This window comes from Xenopus laevis, chromosome 7S (genome assembly GCF_017654675.1).
Source record: "Xenopus laevis strain J_2021 chromosome 7S, Xenopus_laevis_v10.1, whole genome shotgun sequence".
NCBI lineage: Eukaryota > Metazoa > Chordata > Amphibia > Anura > Pipidae > Xenopus > Xenopus laevis.
Window position 1 is genome coordinate 81,350,075 of NC_054384.1, and position 18,284 is coordinate 81,368,358.

General features: G+C 40.5%; 1 protein-coding gene across 1 annotated transcript in view; it reads left to right on the forward strand.

Moving 5' to 3' along the window:
• The first annotated feature begins 4,390 nt into the window (after window positions 1-4,390).
• vwa1.S (von Willebrand factor A domain containing 1 S homeolog) overlaps window positions 4,391-18,284 on the forward strand; it is a 57,184-nt gene continuing 43,290 nt past the window's right edge. Inside the window, exon 1 of the mRNA XM_018227892.2 lies at window positions 4,391-4,926. Coding sequence (XP_018083381.1) covers window positions 4,854-4,926 — 73 coding nt within the window. The 5' untranslated portion in view covers window positions 4,391-4,853. The remainder of the gene's footprint in view (window positions 4,927-18,284) is intronic.

Consider the following 18,284-nt stretch of genomic DNA (forward strand, 5'->3'; position numbering starts at 1 on the left):
TGATTTGTGCTGGAATCCATTTGAGAAAAAGAAAAAAAAAAGCAGCAATCTGGCTGTTGTGTACTTTGCACTGATGTAATAAATGGAGTTCCAAACCCTGCTAGATACTCCAGGAGACCATAATAGGTCTTATTTACAAATACAGTGTAATATGTAAAGCTCAAACTGTGAACAAAAGTTGGTAGGTTTATTGCCCACATTGCAGTGGGTTTTTTCCAGAATTAAAGGGTAAATGTGCTAAGTTGTGGCTACTACAACATGCTTGTGATGCTCCAATAATAGCGCAAATTAGGTTCTGTATTTTTAAGCCAGATGAAAGTTGGAGTGCCCCTTTTCCACAGCTTTTGTGGGAACTGTGCGCACTGGAATTGACACACATGCTCCTATATTGATGCATGCGCGCCGCACCTATAAGAGAAATTAATGTTTCAGGGTCTCTAGAAGGGAAGCTCACTTACACTGTACTTTCCACTCAATAGACTTTAAGGATCATTTACTTATGCAATTGCGCTACAAGATTTTGGGAGTCAAGCTTAGAAAAAATTCTGTAATGTGTGTGTGCATCTAATCATCTTGCATCAAGAGAAGCTAAAGGACTCATAAAATGCTATAAAACTTAGTTATGCATCTGCCATTCTTCAGAATAGTTATTATCCATATAGACTGAGCTATACCTAATGACCTATATGAAAGGAAATTTCTATGCAAGAACACAATAAATCATGTCCTTAATTATGTTGCCCCTAAGATATTGCACCTTACATATACAATGTATATATTGTGTAGGGCTGGCCAGATATGGCATGACTTTGACATAGTTGGCCAGCTTAAATATATAAATATTGCAATATATGGACAAAAAAAATTCTGTTTTATTTAAAGGGTAAGGCATTTTTTAGTAGCTGTATGTACAAAATGTCTCAATGTCTTATTATATCGATAATGGATTGAGTGCAGTGTATTTGTCTATATGGTTTTAAAAATTAGTGGTGAACACAACTTTCCTTAGATATAGATATATATATATATATATATATATATATACACACATATATAAATATATTTTTTGTCTACAATAACTTCAACAGTGAGTCATGAAATAAATGAACTGGAAGAAAAAAAAAGACTTCTGGACAGCAGACAAGCCAATACAGATGCAAGCAAACATCGCACACACCCAGAGAGGCCTATGCAAACACAGCCAGGTAATCTTGTGCACACAAAGGATCCTAGAAGTGTAAAATTTCGCACATAAATTAAATAAGAGACATAAAGCTTTGCAGCAGAGTTGCCGCTAAGATAATATACAAAACCTAGAAACACCATAAATCACAAAAGTAGCTCTAGAATCTTTGATTTTACCAAACTGGGTGCTGCTAAGCTAAAAAGCATAAAGTGGAGCAACCAATCATATCTATTCATATCCATTATCCATCCAAAAAAAAAGGATAATGCCCAGTCATAAATCCCAGCCAAGAAATACAGATACAGGTATTACAGCATGCATTACTGGTGCCACCCAAAAGGTAGATCATGATCTACACCACGGTGGCCAACAGACCTGAACAGTAATGAGATAACCCAAGTTCCATTACATATGCCATCATGATTCAGGCATACACTGGACAGCAACAGCTTTCTAGGACATGAACTTAGCATTCACAATGGCCTTGATCCTCATTCATTTGGCTCCGTGATTGGGTCCAGCCAGGGGGAAAGGGGATGGTACTGGCGGGTGAGCAGGCCTTAGTCAGTAGAGCCCATGAAAACTGGGGTTTTTTCCTGGTATCCCATCAGCCCATTTGTCCATTGTGTGTACTGTAAATATAGTTACAGTTTCAGTTGCCGTCTTAATAATACATTTATTTCTATATGTTGGGGGCAAAGCACCTGCTTAATAATGTCTGCAGGGTGGTTAAAGGGGGTTCCAATTCTAAGGAGGCCCCGAACTGGTTGATCGTGAATAAATCAGCCACTAAGGGCTAACTGGCAAAAAGTTACCTTTTTGGCTGTATTTTGCAAGTAGAATGTATCAAAAAGTTCAAAAATTTTGCATTTGAGCTCCTTTAAACAAAACAATTGTCCTAAAATGTTTTCTGCTGCATCTAACCATGGGAATCACCTGAAAGCACCAGCTCTAAGTATGCGATTACTGGCAGTTTTACACCTCTGGGAAAGTTGGATTGGTTAAGGCACAATGCATTCATCGGTTGCCCCCCATATTCCACACTACATTTGGGAAGGGTTCTTAATTCTACACAAAAACAAGCTGAATGTTAGAGGTCCTTGAAAACATCTGCTTTATAGGGTCTTCCTGTTTCCAACGCGTAACTTTGCATAAATGTACACACACACACATCTTATTTGAATTATTCTCGTAAAGACTACATCAAACTTTTTCCCAGTTTAGTTGGCCTTTGACCAATGATGCAGAAGATGCATTTCTTGTAGTAACTGGACAGAGCCTTTTTAATGCAATTTGGGTTGTCACGCTGAACAGGGTGGTCTTTAAGAAAATTCACTACATATCTATTGAATGCTTCATACGTTTGTGTAGAATTTGTGTAGAATTACAGCAAAACTAAATAAAATAACTTAAGTTCCGATACAGTTGCAAGTATATTTTATATATAGATATATATATAGTCCACTTGCATGGTACACGCCAGTAAACACTTGTTTATACCAAGGTGCTGTCCCAAAACGTTGACAATAAATTTTTAACTTTTTTCACTGCATTATGAGTCCAGGAGTGCATTAATTTTTGCTTTTCATTTTTGCAGTACTTATACCATACTTGCATTTCATTTTTGCAGTACATATACTATATAAATTAATATGCTGGCTGATTTCAGCCATACTGCAGGCAGTAGCCTACTCTCTTTTCCTCATTCAGAAGTCTTGAGTTGAAGCAGCACAAACAGACTTTGGCGGATTTCGACTCAAAATGCAGAGACTTGCGGTTCTTCACCAAAATCCATTGAGTCTTTTTGTGCCGCTTCTGATTCAACACTTCTGAATGCAGAAGAGAGAGGAGGCTACTGCCCACAGTAGGGCTGAAATCAGCCAGCGTATTTTAGCTAGCTAATTTTGGCCCACGTGTGGCCCAAGCTTTAAGGGCTCATACTCACAGCATTTGTAAGCACATTTGTAAGCACATACCATTCCATGTTCTGCAGTTCAGTATATTCACAGCAACCCTCAAGTTAATTGATTTGATTGCAGCAAATTACTACCCTCAGTGGAAGCATTCTTCATGCAGTCTGTATTGAGTATCAGGTGTCAATAACTCACTTTATAAATTAAGATTATGTAAGGGATCCAACAGGCTAAGGAAGTTACTGGTAACTGTAACCTGTGTAGTGTGTGAGAAAGTATCCTTTATTGTCCCAGGGCTCTAGTTGTCCATAGCCTGTATAATAGGAGGGAGCACATAACACTTCCTCCCTTTCTGGACTCCATCCTAGCAGAGGGTGGATATGGACCAGAGGTGGAGGTAGGCCTCAGTGAAGGACTCCAGTTCAGGCTTAAGGTAAATTTAGATAAGTCAACAAAGGGACCTATTGAGCAAGTATGTAGACAGTGGATAGTAAAATTCCATCATAACACTTAGGAGCGGTGAGTTAGATAGATCAGTTATAAAAGGAGCATTGGCTCCACCAAGGAGAAGTTGTGTTGGCGTTACTCTCCCAGGTGATACCTTCTCGACTGGAAAGGGACTTTGGCTTGTTTTACTTCCTGAGAGATTTCCACTGAAGGGGATCTGGACCATTAAAAGATATTTCTCTGCTGTCTCCTACAGGTAATGGTACAAGGTTTTCTTACTTGCTCAACTGTTACTATGCCACTCACTTTACTATTGATTGTACTAATGAAGTACATGTGATTCTATTATGAAAAAAAACCCTATTAATGGTTAAGAATTACCGGCACCTACTCCTTGTCTCAAGCATTTGTATGTTGAGAGTTACAGTAAGTTCATCCCTCTTCCTCCAACAACATTGCAAGGGCCTAGCTGAGCGAGAGGGTCACAGAACAACCTGTTCTACTGGTCAGCAGCTGAGGTATTGGGAGGGATCTCATCCAACTTCCCCTTGTATCCATTACAATTGAATAATTGGCAGGTCAGAATTTAGTGTGATTACATCCCATTACTTTTCTTTGCACTTTTATAAATAGTTAAACATATATAAAGTTAGAAATTCACATTTTTAAATGATTTGCTTGTAAGGAAAAAGTTCAACGTTTGACACACAATAGGGCATCGTTTGGCAATTCTGCTTTCCTTGCCAGAGCTTCTGACACAATACATCTGGCTCAGTGTGAAATGACAATGTGCCGCAGGATAAGACTAGTGAGTCCTTTCCCAGATAGTGAGGAGAGTGCAGTAGGACCTGGTGGAATCTGTCCTTTCCTACAGAGGGAGTGTATTAATAAGTGTGTAGAAGTTTTGTTTCTTTTCGCTCACTCTACTCTCTAGAACATGTGCACAGACACAGGGCACAACCTTGGGTTAGATCTGATCTTGCCACGCTAAGAAGGCACCGGTGCTGCTCTGAATTGCCCAGAAGAAGAAAAACACATTCCTGCCCTCACATGGTTAAACCTGCAAGAAAGGGAAACTTAACTGCAGAACTGGATGTTGCTGGCTTTTGGCAGGGCAGCTGCACTGGAACTGGTGTCAGGCTTACAAGAAGAATTGAGCCTGTCTGGTTAATACCCCCAAGGGATGACTGAGTAGGATGCAGGGGAAGAGTCCCTTATTGCTGCATATGCACCCTAGAAGTTAGTATGCCTGGCTGGAGAAGTTGGAGCACCAGAGATAAAGTTACTCTGCCTGCACTGTCTCTGCTATGATTGTCTGTCTAGTACTTTATCTGCATTACCTCTTCCTGGCTGCTGTAGCCCAGTCCATACCTGATGCAGGTAAGTCCCACATAATTATCAATTATTATTATTATTATTAAATAAGCGTCCTTATTTACACAATTTCCTATTCTGGTCGGCACAGACAGCGTACAGCTGAATGTGTCTTCTACCTACCCAGCTCAGATGCATAGAAAGAGGTTGTTGATAGAATGTGAAATATGAGCTTGGCAAATATTTTCAGGAGTTTGAAGAACAAATAAAAGCTGAGTATCGATGGGCCTTTTCACTACATAGGAAAACAGTGATATATTTTTCTGCCAGTCTTCCTTAGTCCTTTTTTCTCAATTCTTCTCAGGATAAATTGACATACAAATTGAGGTTTCACTGCATATTTGTAAAATGCTTTATATTAAATGCATTTTGCAACCCGGTTGGTGAAAAGATCTGATTTATTTCAAATGTACAGGCAGAAGTTCCCTTGTGGCAGTGTTCAGTTTATTTGCTACACTTCTTATATGTTTATCTTGGTGCCAAATCTGTTTCAGTTCAGGTTTGCTGACTCCAGAAGGCACTGGACTCTTTAAAACTGCCACTTCAATGTAGAAGCAACACATTAGTTTAGGTGCTACAGTGATACATTCCATTACTTTGAATGTAAAATTGTTAATGTGCAGTGAACCAGAACATAAAAATCACCCAAAACTATCTCTAAAGGATGCCAAATGCATGGTGAGACACATGTTTCTAGGGATAATCCTGGGTTTTGCCTCTGGGGCTAATTTTCCAACATAGATGCTTATTCAGATGCCCAAAACATCCAAGCCAATTGCTTCAATATTATAACTTGTAGCACAGTAGCACATACCTCCCAACTGTCCCTTTTTTGGAGGGACAGTCCCTCTTTTGACAGCTCAACCCACTGTCCCTCATTTGTACTGGAAAGTCCCTCTTTTCTCTGCACTGAACAGCCAGAAAAAGAAACAAAGTTTCTCACTTAATTGGCTTTTAGCAGAGAGCCCAGAACAGCTAACAGGTGCAAATAAGATACTTTGTAACAATTTTGAGACACAAAAACACAGTTTAGATAAGGAGAAATATTTTCAAACTTTCATAACCTGCCAAATTTTGTAAAACAAACATGGTAATTAGGGGGTGTGGCCACATAAAGGGTGTGGTCAAAAAAATTGCTGCACTACGTGTGGAAAACATTTGTTGTCCCTCTTTTTACTTCCAAAATGTTGGGAGGTATGCAGCAGCAGACTAATCAAAACAAATTGATGAATCTTTGCTACTGGTGTTAGTAAACTTTATGCATATAAATAAGTTTCCAGTGTCTGCAGGAAGCAGTAGAAGGTGCAGCAAGGAGAGAGCTAACTATAGTGGCAATGTGATAAAAGTCTCTAGAAAGTGACTGTGGCATTGCAGGTATAGTAGGGAGAGATGGTGCCTATAGTAACAGTGGGATAATAGTCTCTGGGAAGGGAGTGTGACTGTGGGATAGCAGGTATAGTAGGGAGAGATGGTGTCTATAGTAACAGTGGGATAATAGTCTCTGGGAAAGGAGTGTGACTGTGGGATAGCAGGTATAGTAGGGAGAGATGGTGCCTATAGTAACAGTGGGATAATAGTCTCTGGGAAGGGAGTGTGACTGTGGGATAGCAGGTATAGTAGGGAGAGATTGTGCCTATAGTAACAGTGGGATAATAGTCTCTGGGAAGGGAGTGTGACTGTGGGATAGCAGGTATAGTAGGGAGAGATTGTGCCTATAGTAACAGTGGGATAATAGCCTCTGGGAAAGGACTGTGGCTATGGGATAGCAGGTATAGTAGGGAGAGATGGTGCCTATAGTAACAGTGGATAATAGTCTCTGGGAAGGGAGTGTGACTGTGGGATAACAGGTATAGTAGGGTGAGATGGTGCCTATAGTAGCAGTGGTATAATAGTCTCTGGGAATGGACTGTGGCTATGGGATAGCAGGTATAGTAGGGAGAGATGGTGCCTATAGTAACAGTGGATAATAGTCTCTGGGAAGGGAGTGTGACTGTGGGATAACAGGTATAGTAGGGTGAGATGGAGCCTATAGTAGCAGTGGGATAATAGTCTCTGAAAAGGGACTGCAGCTGTTTGGTAGCAGGTATATCATTTAGAAATTATGCCTGTAGTGCAGTGGAGACAATAACTTCTGGGAAAGTATTGTCGCTGTTGGTTGCAGAAATAGTAGGGTGAGATTGGGAAAAGCCTCTGGTTGGGCAATGTGACTTTGCGATAGCAGGTATATTAAAATTTTAATTATGAAATGAGGTACAAACTGTACAGTGGCGGAACTACCGGGGGAGCAGGGGGTGCGAGCGGGCCAGGGCCCCCCGGCAGTCCGCTCACCGCTGAAAATGTTGGCAAATGCGGCGGTACGGAGGGGGGCGGGGCCCGGCTTGCGCGTCACGCACCAGGGCCGGTCCCCCTCAACGAACGCTACTGAAACTGTAATAAACACACACTGCCTGATTTCTTCAAACCCCTGGCCTTTCCCCTACCACTGCCCCATTCCAAGTATGTGATGCGGGATCTCTTGTTTTGCAAAATATGGGATCAATGAGAGAAACAGGGAGAGTGGATGTGGGATATTAGGGTGAGCAGGTTGTTATAGTAGCAATGAGGGTCACAGAAACTGGGATAGGACAGCACCTGTGTAATAAGAGGTATAACAGTGAGATGGAAACAGCAACACTTTATGACAGTATTGCTCACCCTGTAGCCCTTCAGGTGTTGTTAAAATATAACAACATTGAATGAGGAATCAGAAAGCTGCAGTTGAAGAACAACTGAAGGGCTACAGGCTAATAAATATACATAATGGGCCTGCCACTCCTTTCCCCAAACCTCTTCACCACTAATGACATCCCTGGTGCTGCCTTTCCTTAGACTCACGCATGGACTTCAATTTTCAGGCGCAGAGCAAGGTTGTCTTATAAGAGAAAAAAGGCTTATCAACACAGAGCAGTGTACCATCTGTAATCATATACTTGAGGAGTTTCATCCGGAAACTTCTAGCAATCTTTCTGTTACTAAGTGCCATATACTTCAGGGAGTAGCTTTACAAAGTCCACCATGTGCAAACAAGGTATGAAAACTCAGCTTCAGATTGTCCTGGGAGTCTGCATTTCCTGCTGTAACTTATACAGTATGAGGCTTCTTTTCTTTCTTTCTTTCTTTCTTTCTTTCTTTCTTTCTTTCTTTCTTTCTTTCTTTTCTTTTCTTTTCTTTCGTTCTTTCTTTCTTTCTTTCTTTCCTGTAAATTAGAAATCCACCCTCGCCCTTGGCATATAAAGCAAAAAATAAATATCTTGAGCTTTATCATGAGGCATGAATCCTAGAATTTGCCTCTGTGTTCCGTCCACAGCATATCTCCCAACTGTCCCATTTTCTGCAGGACAGTCCAGATTTTGACAGCTCAGCCTGCAGTCCTGACTTTTTATTAAAAAGTCCCAAGTTTCTCTTTGATCTCCTGCACTGACACCAAAAAAAGTTTCTGAAATGTACTTAAAATATGAGCCTTTTTTGGCAGAGCCCAGAAAACTCAGATACAGATACATTTGTAACAATTTAAGCTAAGCAAAGAAACAATTGTAACTATTTAAAATAAGCTGGTCTCTTGTGGAAACTGAAACTGACAGCTTAAAGGCCAAGTTCACCTCCATTAGCAAAACTGGCTCTAGAACTCCCAGAAATGTGTTCGAACTTTCATCACCTGCCAAATTGTGTAAAATGGACATGGGAATTAGGGGGTTGGGCCATGAAATGGGCTTGGTCAAAAAAATTGTCACTCATAGCTCAGATCTTTTTGTCCCTCTCTCCATTTTTCAAATGTTGGAAGGTATGGTACACCGGCAGACAGAACCGGGTAACAGAATATATTCATGGAGTACATGAGGATAATTCTAGGTCCAAAGCAGTGGCTACTTTCTTACATCATCATAAATAACTGATCCACTAAATGTCTGTGAAATGATCTAGGTGTGAAAGAAAAGATGACTTGTCTCCCAGGGGGCTGCTATGTTTGCATCCAGCAGTATCATATGTTGGTCCAGTCTTTACAAAGTGGCATGAAGGTTTGTCTTTTGTTTGGCAGTTCAAATGCTGCTATTAGTGCCAATTTATATTCCAACTGCATTGAATTCAAAGCAGCAAGTATACACTGGTTTATAGCAGCTGCCTTTGATCCTGCAGGTGTATATTCATTATCAGTGTTTTTTTTTATAGTGGAAGATGTCTCATACAGATTAGTTTTACAAGTGTCTGATACGCACACACAGACATACGCATACATATGTTTATATGATATCTGTTTATATATGTGTTTATCTTTGATCACATAAGCCCAACTGAATGATCATACATAAAAGAGAAGTAGGACATGTAGAGTCTACTGAATGAGCGTTATGGCAAGCAGCAAGGCACTGGTTGGCCCTGGACAAAGATCCCATTTGTGCACCCTAACAAATTTGTCTCAGTACTGCCCTGACCCAACTTAATTAACACACATGTTCATGCCGCCCAACATTTGAAAATAGAAAGTGGGATTGGCAACAATAATGGACAAAATCACACTCCTTTTTAACATCAATAGATTTCAAGCATCAGGAGCAGCGTCAAACAGTGGGGTGCTGGGCTGCCACCTAAGGGGCTAGCATACACCCCAGGCCAGGCCCCATCCCACATGCATTTCCCCTCCACTTCTGGGCTACCACCCCAGCCTCAACCCCCCCTCCACCTCTGGGGCCTCTGCCCCAACCACAACCCCCCGCCCCGCCCCCCTCCTGTGCACACCTTAATTTATCTTGTTGCAGCCTTGATCTGAACTGGGGTGGAGGTAAGGGTGCAGCACCCAGGGAGGGGAACTGCTCTCTGTGTCCCGGCAACCCAGTCCAACCCTGATCAGGAGTAAATAGGCACCAGGGTCACCAATATTTTAAAACACTATGGACCCCACATTTTAATTGCATATTGTAGCCCCCGGCCTCATCTTGGCCCCTGGAGAATCTCTCTAATCCCTTTCCCCACCCTGTTGCTATTGGGTGTCACCTCCATTCTTAGGGCTCTTATACACTGGCTTTTTTAAAGTGTTTGAAGCATGTTCAGGATGCAGGTTTAAGCACACCTAAGGGCTCTTACTGACGAGCGTTTTTACCTGCGTTCCATTTTTCTGCGTTTGGTTTTTCTGCGTTCAGCCGCAGGGGAGCGCAGGAATAGACGCATTACATTTTTTCCAATGGAGCTGTACTCACACAGGCGCGTGTAGGCGCCGAACGCAGGGAAAATGCAGCATGTTGCGTCGGCTGAACGCAGAAAAACAGAACGCAGGGGAGCGCAGGGGAGGTAAAAACGCTCGTCAGTAAGAGCCTTAAATGCACCAGCTAATTTATTCCATTATATTCTGCCTGGTTCCACTCATCATAGCTTATTGCATTCACATTTCATTGAGTTTTTAGACATCTTGTGCTTGACACTCGTTCTGAAGACAATAGAATAGAGAGTTGTAATTGGAACTGACATAAATGCTCATAGGCGTGTTTAAAAAACACATATACCGTAAGCTCAACAAATGTATTTTTCCAGTCTCAGCATTCATTTGTAATCTCATAAAAAACGCCCATGTGTAAGGGTTATTAACTATAGATAAACTGATGGGATTCAAGACAACATGGCGTTACTAAGACGATCATGGCAAACAAATATAATTGACTTTGTAGGAGTGGTAATTGGTCTTCGCATGTATCTAATCTGGACTTCTGTAAATATCTCTGCACTGTTCTACATAAGGAGTTAATGTTTAAATTGCAGCTCATTAGGAATGGATTTTAGAGCTGTGAAACACTGGCAATGACTGTGGGTTGATTCCTACTGACAACACAAGTAAGGGTAGAACTCCACAGGCTATCAGTCCCGATGCGAAAAAACGCAGGCGTCAAGTTAGATGCGACGGAAATAAGGTAAGAGATGGAAATGTCGGATGAAGTCACAGCATTCATCCGACATGACACGAATGTAGGAAATAAGGTAAGGAACATCCGATGTTCCTTACCTTATTTCCGTTGCATCCCACTTGATGCCTGCGTTTTTGCGCAGCACGTCGGATCATGCCGAAATCACCCGTGGAGTTCTACCCTAACCCACAGCTCATGATTAAATTTGAATGTGAAAAATCTGACCACTCAATTATTCCCAATTCTTCTCTGCCAGATATAAGTTCAGTGTGCCATCAGCCTTAAAATTATTATCTACATTGAAAAAGCTGTGTTTGTTTGGCTGGATGACCTGGGGTTTGAGTAAGTTAAAAATATTACTAACGAATAATTGCTGTTTATTAAGTTACACAATATTTAGGGGCAAACACTGTCTTTTATCAAGTGATTAGTTACATAGTTAAATCGGGTTGAAAAGAGACAAAGTCCATCAAATTCAACCCCTCCATATGAAAACCCAATATCCGAACACACACACCCCTCCATACTTTCACATAAATTACAGTATATATACCCATATCTATACTAACTATAGAGTTTAGTATCACAATCGCCTTTGATATTATGTCTGTCCAAAAAATCATCCAAGCCACTGTTAAAAGCATTAACTGAATCAGCCATCACAACATCACCCGGCAGTGCATTCCACAACCTCACTGTCCTGACTGTGAAGAACCCTCTACGTTGCTTCAAATGAAAGTTCTTTTCTTCTAGTCTAAAGGGGAGGCCTCTGGTACGGTGATCCTCTTTATGGGTATAAAAGTCCCCTGCTATTTGTCGTCCATCCCTCTAACCAGTTTAGTTGCACGTCTCATAATAATAATCCCAAAACTGCACTGCATAGTCCAGATGAGGCCTTACCAAGGACCTATAAAGAGGCATAATTATATTTTCATCCATTGGGTTTATGCCATTTTTTATGCAAGACAGAACTGTATTTGCTTTAGTGGCCACAGAATGACACTGCCCAGAATTAGACAACTTTGTTGGAAAACAACAGATATTGTTCCAGTGGCTGTCACTTAATGCAGGGAGGGTCTATTGTTGCTTAGCAATGTGATGTCATGTTTGACCTGTAACCCTGTGTGTTTTTCGTCTTCCTCTTCCTGTGTATGCTCTCTATGAAAAGTTGAGAAACTCGCCTCAGGCGGCAACGCTGGAGAGGTATCCAGGGGCGGCAATTGCGCTCTTCGTATTAGTGTTCCTGCCGGCGAGGGGGGGCGGCATTGATATATTGCACTGCTCTGCCCGTCCTTACGGTTTTTGCGAGTTCGCAGTGTGAATAAGTTTTCGTAAATGGTGCACAAACGAGACGGGAGTTGTTGCGGTTGTTGTGCGCGAAAATAGCATTGACAGTAACTTAAATTTGCAGTTTGCAAAACTGTTTTGCGAATATTTTATCCACCACCAAAGTTGTGGGGTAATTGTATTTACTAGATACTGTTGAACACAAGGCTATGTTCAGACTGTATATATTGATGTATTTAACGTATTTTTTCTCTATGAATTATTTATTTATTTAGTATATTGTAATTTTAATTGATTATGTTTACTCACCCCACAACACTATGACGTCACCACTTCCTGTTTCCCGGCACTGGGGGTTTAAATGGTTGGCATTTGTTTATGTGTGCACTATGAGAAAGGCTAGAGTGCTAGCCGAAACATTAGTCGTTTTTTTGATTGAATAAAACACTTAGGGGCCCATTCACTAAGCTCGAGTGAAGGAATAGAGGTATATAGAGGAAAAATAGTTCGAATTTCGAATGTTTTTTTTGGCTACTTCGACCTTCGACTACGACCTTCGACTTCGAATCGAACTATTCGAACTAAAAATCATTCGAATACTCGATAATCGAAGTACTGTCTCTTTAAAAAAAACTTCGACCCCCTAGTTCGCCACCTAAAACCTACCGAGGCCAATATTAGCCTATGGGGAAGGTCCCCATAGGCTTTACAAGGTGTTTCTGATCGAAGGATAATCCTTCGATCGATGGATTAAAATCCTTCGAATCGTTCGATTCGAAGGATTTAATCGTTCGATTAGAAGGATTTAATCGTTCGATCGAAGGATATAATCGTATATATATCTATAAGAACCAACATTCCTGTAGGGGCACATTTAGATGTCTATATAAGAATATTTTATGGTCCCCAAGCTTTTTAGCCATGAGCCATATTCAGATGTACAAAGGAGTTGGAGAACAACAAAAGCATAAAACATTTTTCTGGGTGGTGCAAAGAAAGGGCTGTTATTGAACATTTGGTAGACCCTATGTAGACCGTCAGCCTACAGGAGCCTCTGTTTGGTGGTACACCTGGTTTTATGCAACCAAAACCAAGAATTCAAAAATAAGCACCTGCTTTAGGCCACTGGGAGCAACAGCCATGGGGTTGGGGATCAACAACATATTGCTCTCGAGCCACTGGTTGGGGATCACTGGTCTACCAGATGCATTGGTCCCACACAGCCTCTCCCTTCAGGGTATCCTATGTTGTTTGTCTCTAAAATAAACTATGGAGAGGCTATCCTGAAAACTGAATGTAGAGAAGCTGCACAAAGAAGAAAATACATTTTGCATGTAGCAATCTCTATGTGCATTGCTCTAACACATAAAAGGTGCTCTAGGCACTTTCCTGCTGTAGCAGAACAGAAGCAACTTGAACTGATTAGTTTATTGGCCATAGTTTGCTTTAACACCACACTCTACTATGCTGCTTTTATAAACTCCGTGATGTGATTGCATTCTTTGTCACTAGCAGTTCTTTAGCTCCTTGGTGATATTGCATAGGAATTTGCTGCTGTGACCAAAGTACATTTCAAAATAAATCAGGAGTATTGACAGTGGTTTACTAGCACAGCTAGCTGGCACCTAGACAAAGACCAAAGATCCTCTGCACACAACCTACAGTATATTAAGGAGATTAGACATTTTGAGCATTAAGCTACTTAAAATGCCCTTCCCTTTAAACAAAATAGGGATTTTTTTGTCCATATATTTGCAATATATTCAAGTGGCCAACTACTGTATGCCTGTCATCCCTGATTTGGCCAGTCCTTCACTCGCTTTCATCTGGTCCATTAAGAATTGTATTATTTTTTATGTGAACGATATCAGAGATTCATAATGTAGATGTGTAGCGTTTTGTTTTTTTATCTTCCTTTAGTCATGTAGTCCTGTGGCAGTCCCCATTTGTCATTTTCAACTAAAAGCTCAATTAAGACTAAAATGGTTAGGGATTTCCTATTTTTAAAATGTTTTTATATCCAATTAGAAGATTGCTGTTTCAACAGGAATTTGAGCCACTTGACTATAGGTAGAGACACTTTTCATGTCAGCGGAAAATGCTTCTATAAGCTAAAATGCTTCTAGGCATGGAATGTTGATTGTGTCTCTGTAAGTAAAGTTATTAGGAGAGAAATTCCTTGGCAGCCATGCTTTGTGGGAAGGCAAGATTTATTATTTTGTCACACAAATATAAAACTATTGCTGGGTTAATGTATAGCCCACAGGTTAAATGCATTTGTCTTTGTAACTTCCAAGCAGTGGATTGCCAAGCAAGAGTGAAAGCTCATACTCCCAAAATGTGCCTTGCCCACATATCTGCTGATTCCATTTCAGAGAGATTATCTTGTCACTGATACTTTCTCTTAACATAGTAACATAGTAACATAGTAAGTAAGGTTGAAAAAAGACTCATGTCCATCGAGTTCAACCTTTTTTTTCTTTTTTTTTTTCTTTTTATTAACTACCTATCTGCCAGTTGATCCAGAGGAAGGCAAAAAAACCATCTGAAGCCTCTCCAGTTTTCCTCAGAGGGGGTAAAATTCCTTCCTGACTCCAAAATGTCAATCGGACCAGTCCCTGGATCAACTTGGACTATGAGCTATTTCTCATAACCCTGTATTCCCTCACTTGCTAAAAAGCCATCCAACCCCTTCTTAAAGCTATCTAATGTATCAGCCTGTACAACTGATTCAGGGAGAGAATTCCACATCTTCACAGCTCTCACTGTAAAAAACCCCTTCCGAATATTTAGGCGGAACCTCTTTTCTTCTAATCGGAATGGGTGACCTCGTGTCAGCTGGAAAGACCTACTGGTAAATAAAGCATTAGAGAGATTATTATATGATCCCCTTATATATTTATACATAGTTATCATATCACCCCTTAAGCACCTCTTCTCCAGCGTGAACATCCCCAATTTGGCCAGTCTTTCCTCATAGCTAAGATTTTCAATACCTTTTACCAGCTTAGTTGCCCTTCTCTGTACCCTCTCTAATACAATAATGTCATGTTTGAGTGATGGAGACCAAAACTGTATGGTATATTCTAGATGGGGCCTTACAAGTGCTCTATACAGTGGAAGAATGACCCCCTCCTCCCGTGACTCTATGCCCCTTTTAATACAGCTCAAGACCTTATTTGCCGTTGATGCTGCTGACTGGCATTGCTTGCTACAGCCAAGTTTATCATCTACAAGGACTCCAAGGTCCTTTTCCATAATGGACTTGCCTAGTGCAGTCCCATTAAGGGTATAAGTGGCTTGGATATTTTTACATCCCAGGTGCATGACTTTACATTTATCAACATTGAATCTCATTTGCCACTTAGCTGCCCAGATTGCCAGTTTGTCAAGATCATGTTGCAAGGATGCCACATCCTGGATGGAATTAATTGGGCTGATAATTTTGTGTCATCTGCAAACACTGATACATTACTTACAACACCCTCCCCTAAATCATTAATGAACAAGTTAAATAAAAGTTGACCCAATACTGAGCCCTGGGGGACCCCACTAAGAACCTTACTCCAAGTAGAGAATGTCCCATTAACAACCACCCTCTGTACCCGATCCTGTAGCCAGTTTCCTATCCACGTGCAAATGACTTCATAAAGCCCAACAGACCTTAGTTTAGAAAGCAGTCGTTTGTGGGGCACAGTATCAAACGCTTTGGCAAAATACAATTAGATCACATCTACTGCCCCCCCCACTGTCCAGAATCTTACATACCACATCATAAAATGCAATCAAATTCGTCTGACATGACCTATCCTTCATAAAGCCATGCTGATTGTTGCTCATAATGCCATTAATTAGGACAAAATTTTGAATGTGATCCCTTAACAAGCCTTCAAATAATTTGCCCATCACAGATGTCAAGCTTACTGGCCTATAATTGCCAGGCTGAGATCGTAATCCCTTTTTAAATATTGGAATAACATCAGCTTTTCTCCAATCCATAGGCACCATACCAGATGACAGTGAATCTGAGAAAATCAGAAATAAGGGCTGGTCTAAAACTGAACTAAGCTCTCTTAGAACCCGGGGGTGTATGCCATCAGGCCCTGGAGCCTTGTTTACATTAATTTGTATTAAAGCTTTTTGAATCATATCCTGAATCAGCCACTGACTAGATTGAGCTGAACCATTCGTGCAGTTATTAAGTGAGCCTGTGAACCCAGACTCCTCTATTGTATACACTGAAGAAAAGAACTGATTAAACACATTTACCTTTTCTGTATCTGTTACAACCATACTGGTACCATTATTTAATGGAGCAACACTCTCAACCTGCATCTTTTTACTATTAATATACTAAAAAAACTTTTTAGGGTTAGTTTTCACCTCCACTGCAATTAACTCTTCATTCCTTTTCTTAGCCTTCCGGATTGCTAATTTACAACATTTATTACAGTGTTTATATTCATTAAATGCAGCTTCTGTCCCTACAGATTTGTAGTCTTGGTAACACATTAACCCAGACAGTTTGGTTTTAATAAATAAGAAAATGCGGCTCCAGTCAGGTACTTGGTACACACGGGATTAAGGCTTTCTACACACAGGATTAGGGCAGAGACACACGCTCAGATTCGGGTAGATTAGTCACCCCAGGGACAAATCTCCTCCTCTTTGGGGCGACTTATCTCCCCCAACTGCTTCCCGCCGGCTAGAATGTAAATAGCCGGCAGGATTGCAATCGGTGCGCTTCATTTTCCAAAGTCGTCTGAAGTTGCCTCACGAGGGCAACTTTGGAAAACGAAGCGATCTGAGTGCCATCCCGCCTGTGATTTACATTCTAGCTGGCGGGAGGTAGTTCGAGGAGATAAATCGCCCCGAAAAAAAGCTGATTTATTGATGGGCGACTAAATCTCCCCAAATCTTAGCATGTGTCTCTGCCCTTAAGGCTCTCTGGGCTCCAGATACTTGGAAAACAATTTATTAGAAGAGCTGTTTGCTAGTAATGGGGAGTGCTTTGGATATATATATATATATATATATATATATATAAATCATATCTTTTTTTAGACATGCAAGGTGTATAACTGTATATATCTGTATACCCCACCCTTATACTGGGAACAACTTTTCCTGAATCTGACATTATATAACCAAATATATTAGTATATATTGTATGGATGTGATAGGGACGTTAAATTGAAATCTCCACTAGGCAGAACCGAATGAATGTAAAATGCTGAATTCATAAAGGATAATGATAATGGCTTGTATACATATCCCATGAATATCCTGAGTACAGGGTACAGGAGATGGTTTTTAGACTTTCTGCCTTTTGACTAAGATGTGCTCAACAACTGGAACTACAAGTCTATTAGATACTTACAAACAAATGAATTATTTGTTAATTTAATTCTGTTCTTGATTAGGCTTTGTGTCCACTTAATTCCTTACCTTATGCATTTCCAATAGTCATTCCTTTTTTTTTGTCTGACTAATCATACCCATTTGGCTTTGATCACCAATCTCTGCTTTGGTCCTTCATACTCAGAATTGTTCTCTTGCTCCCTTGGATTATCAGGAATAGATTAATGAAAAGGAGAAAATAAGTTGAGTCAAAAACTATCAATTGTGATGTGGGGCACCAAACATTAATCTTTAATGAGAAACACACTTTTGTTGAGGTCTGTTAGGTCTTGAGTCTTAACTAATGCTGCTGACCGTTGCCTGTATACTTCCCAGTCAATAAACTATGCTGCATGGTTGTAATGCCAAAACTATAGCCCCCAGCTATTGTGGATTATAGGTTCCAGCAGAAAGATTTTTCAACCCCTCTTAAAATAAAATAAGATTTAGATAACTTGTATAGATTATCTATAAAGGAACGTGACAAAAAACACTGAAAATGCCTTCTAGATCTCTTTCTAGTTTCCTTGGTACAGCTGGAGAAAATTTTGTACATTTTATAGAAGTTAGTGCTGTTCAACTTTTTAGCTGTAATTGGCAAATTATTACTCATACTGTATATTCAAAGGCTAGATTATAGTAAAACGACTGAGGGAAATAAAAATTTCTTGGGAAGCCATGGAGCATCAAGTTAAATAGGCCTATGTTTATGGTCTAATGGGTCCTTGTGAAGAATAAAACTGGGTA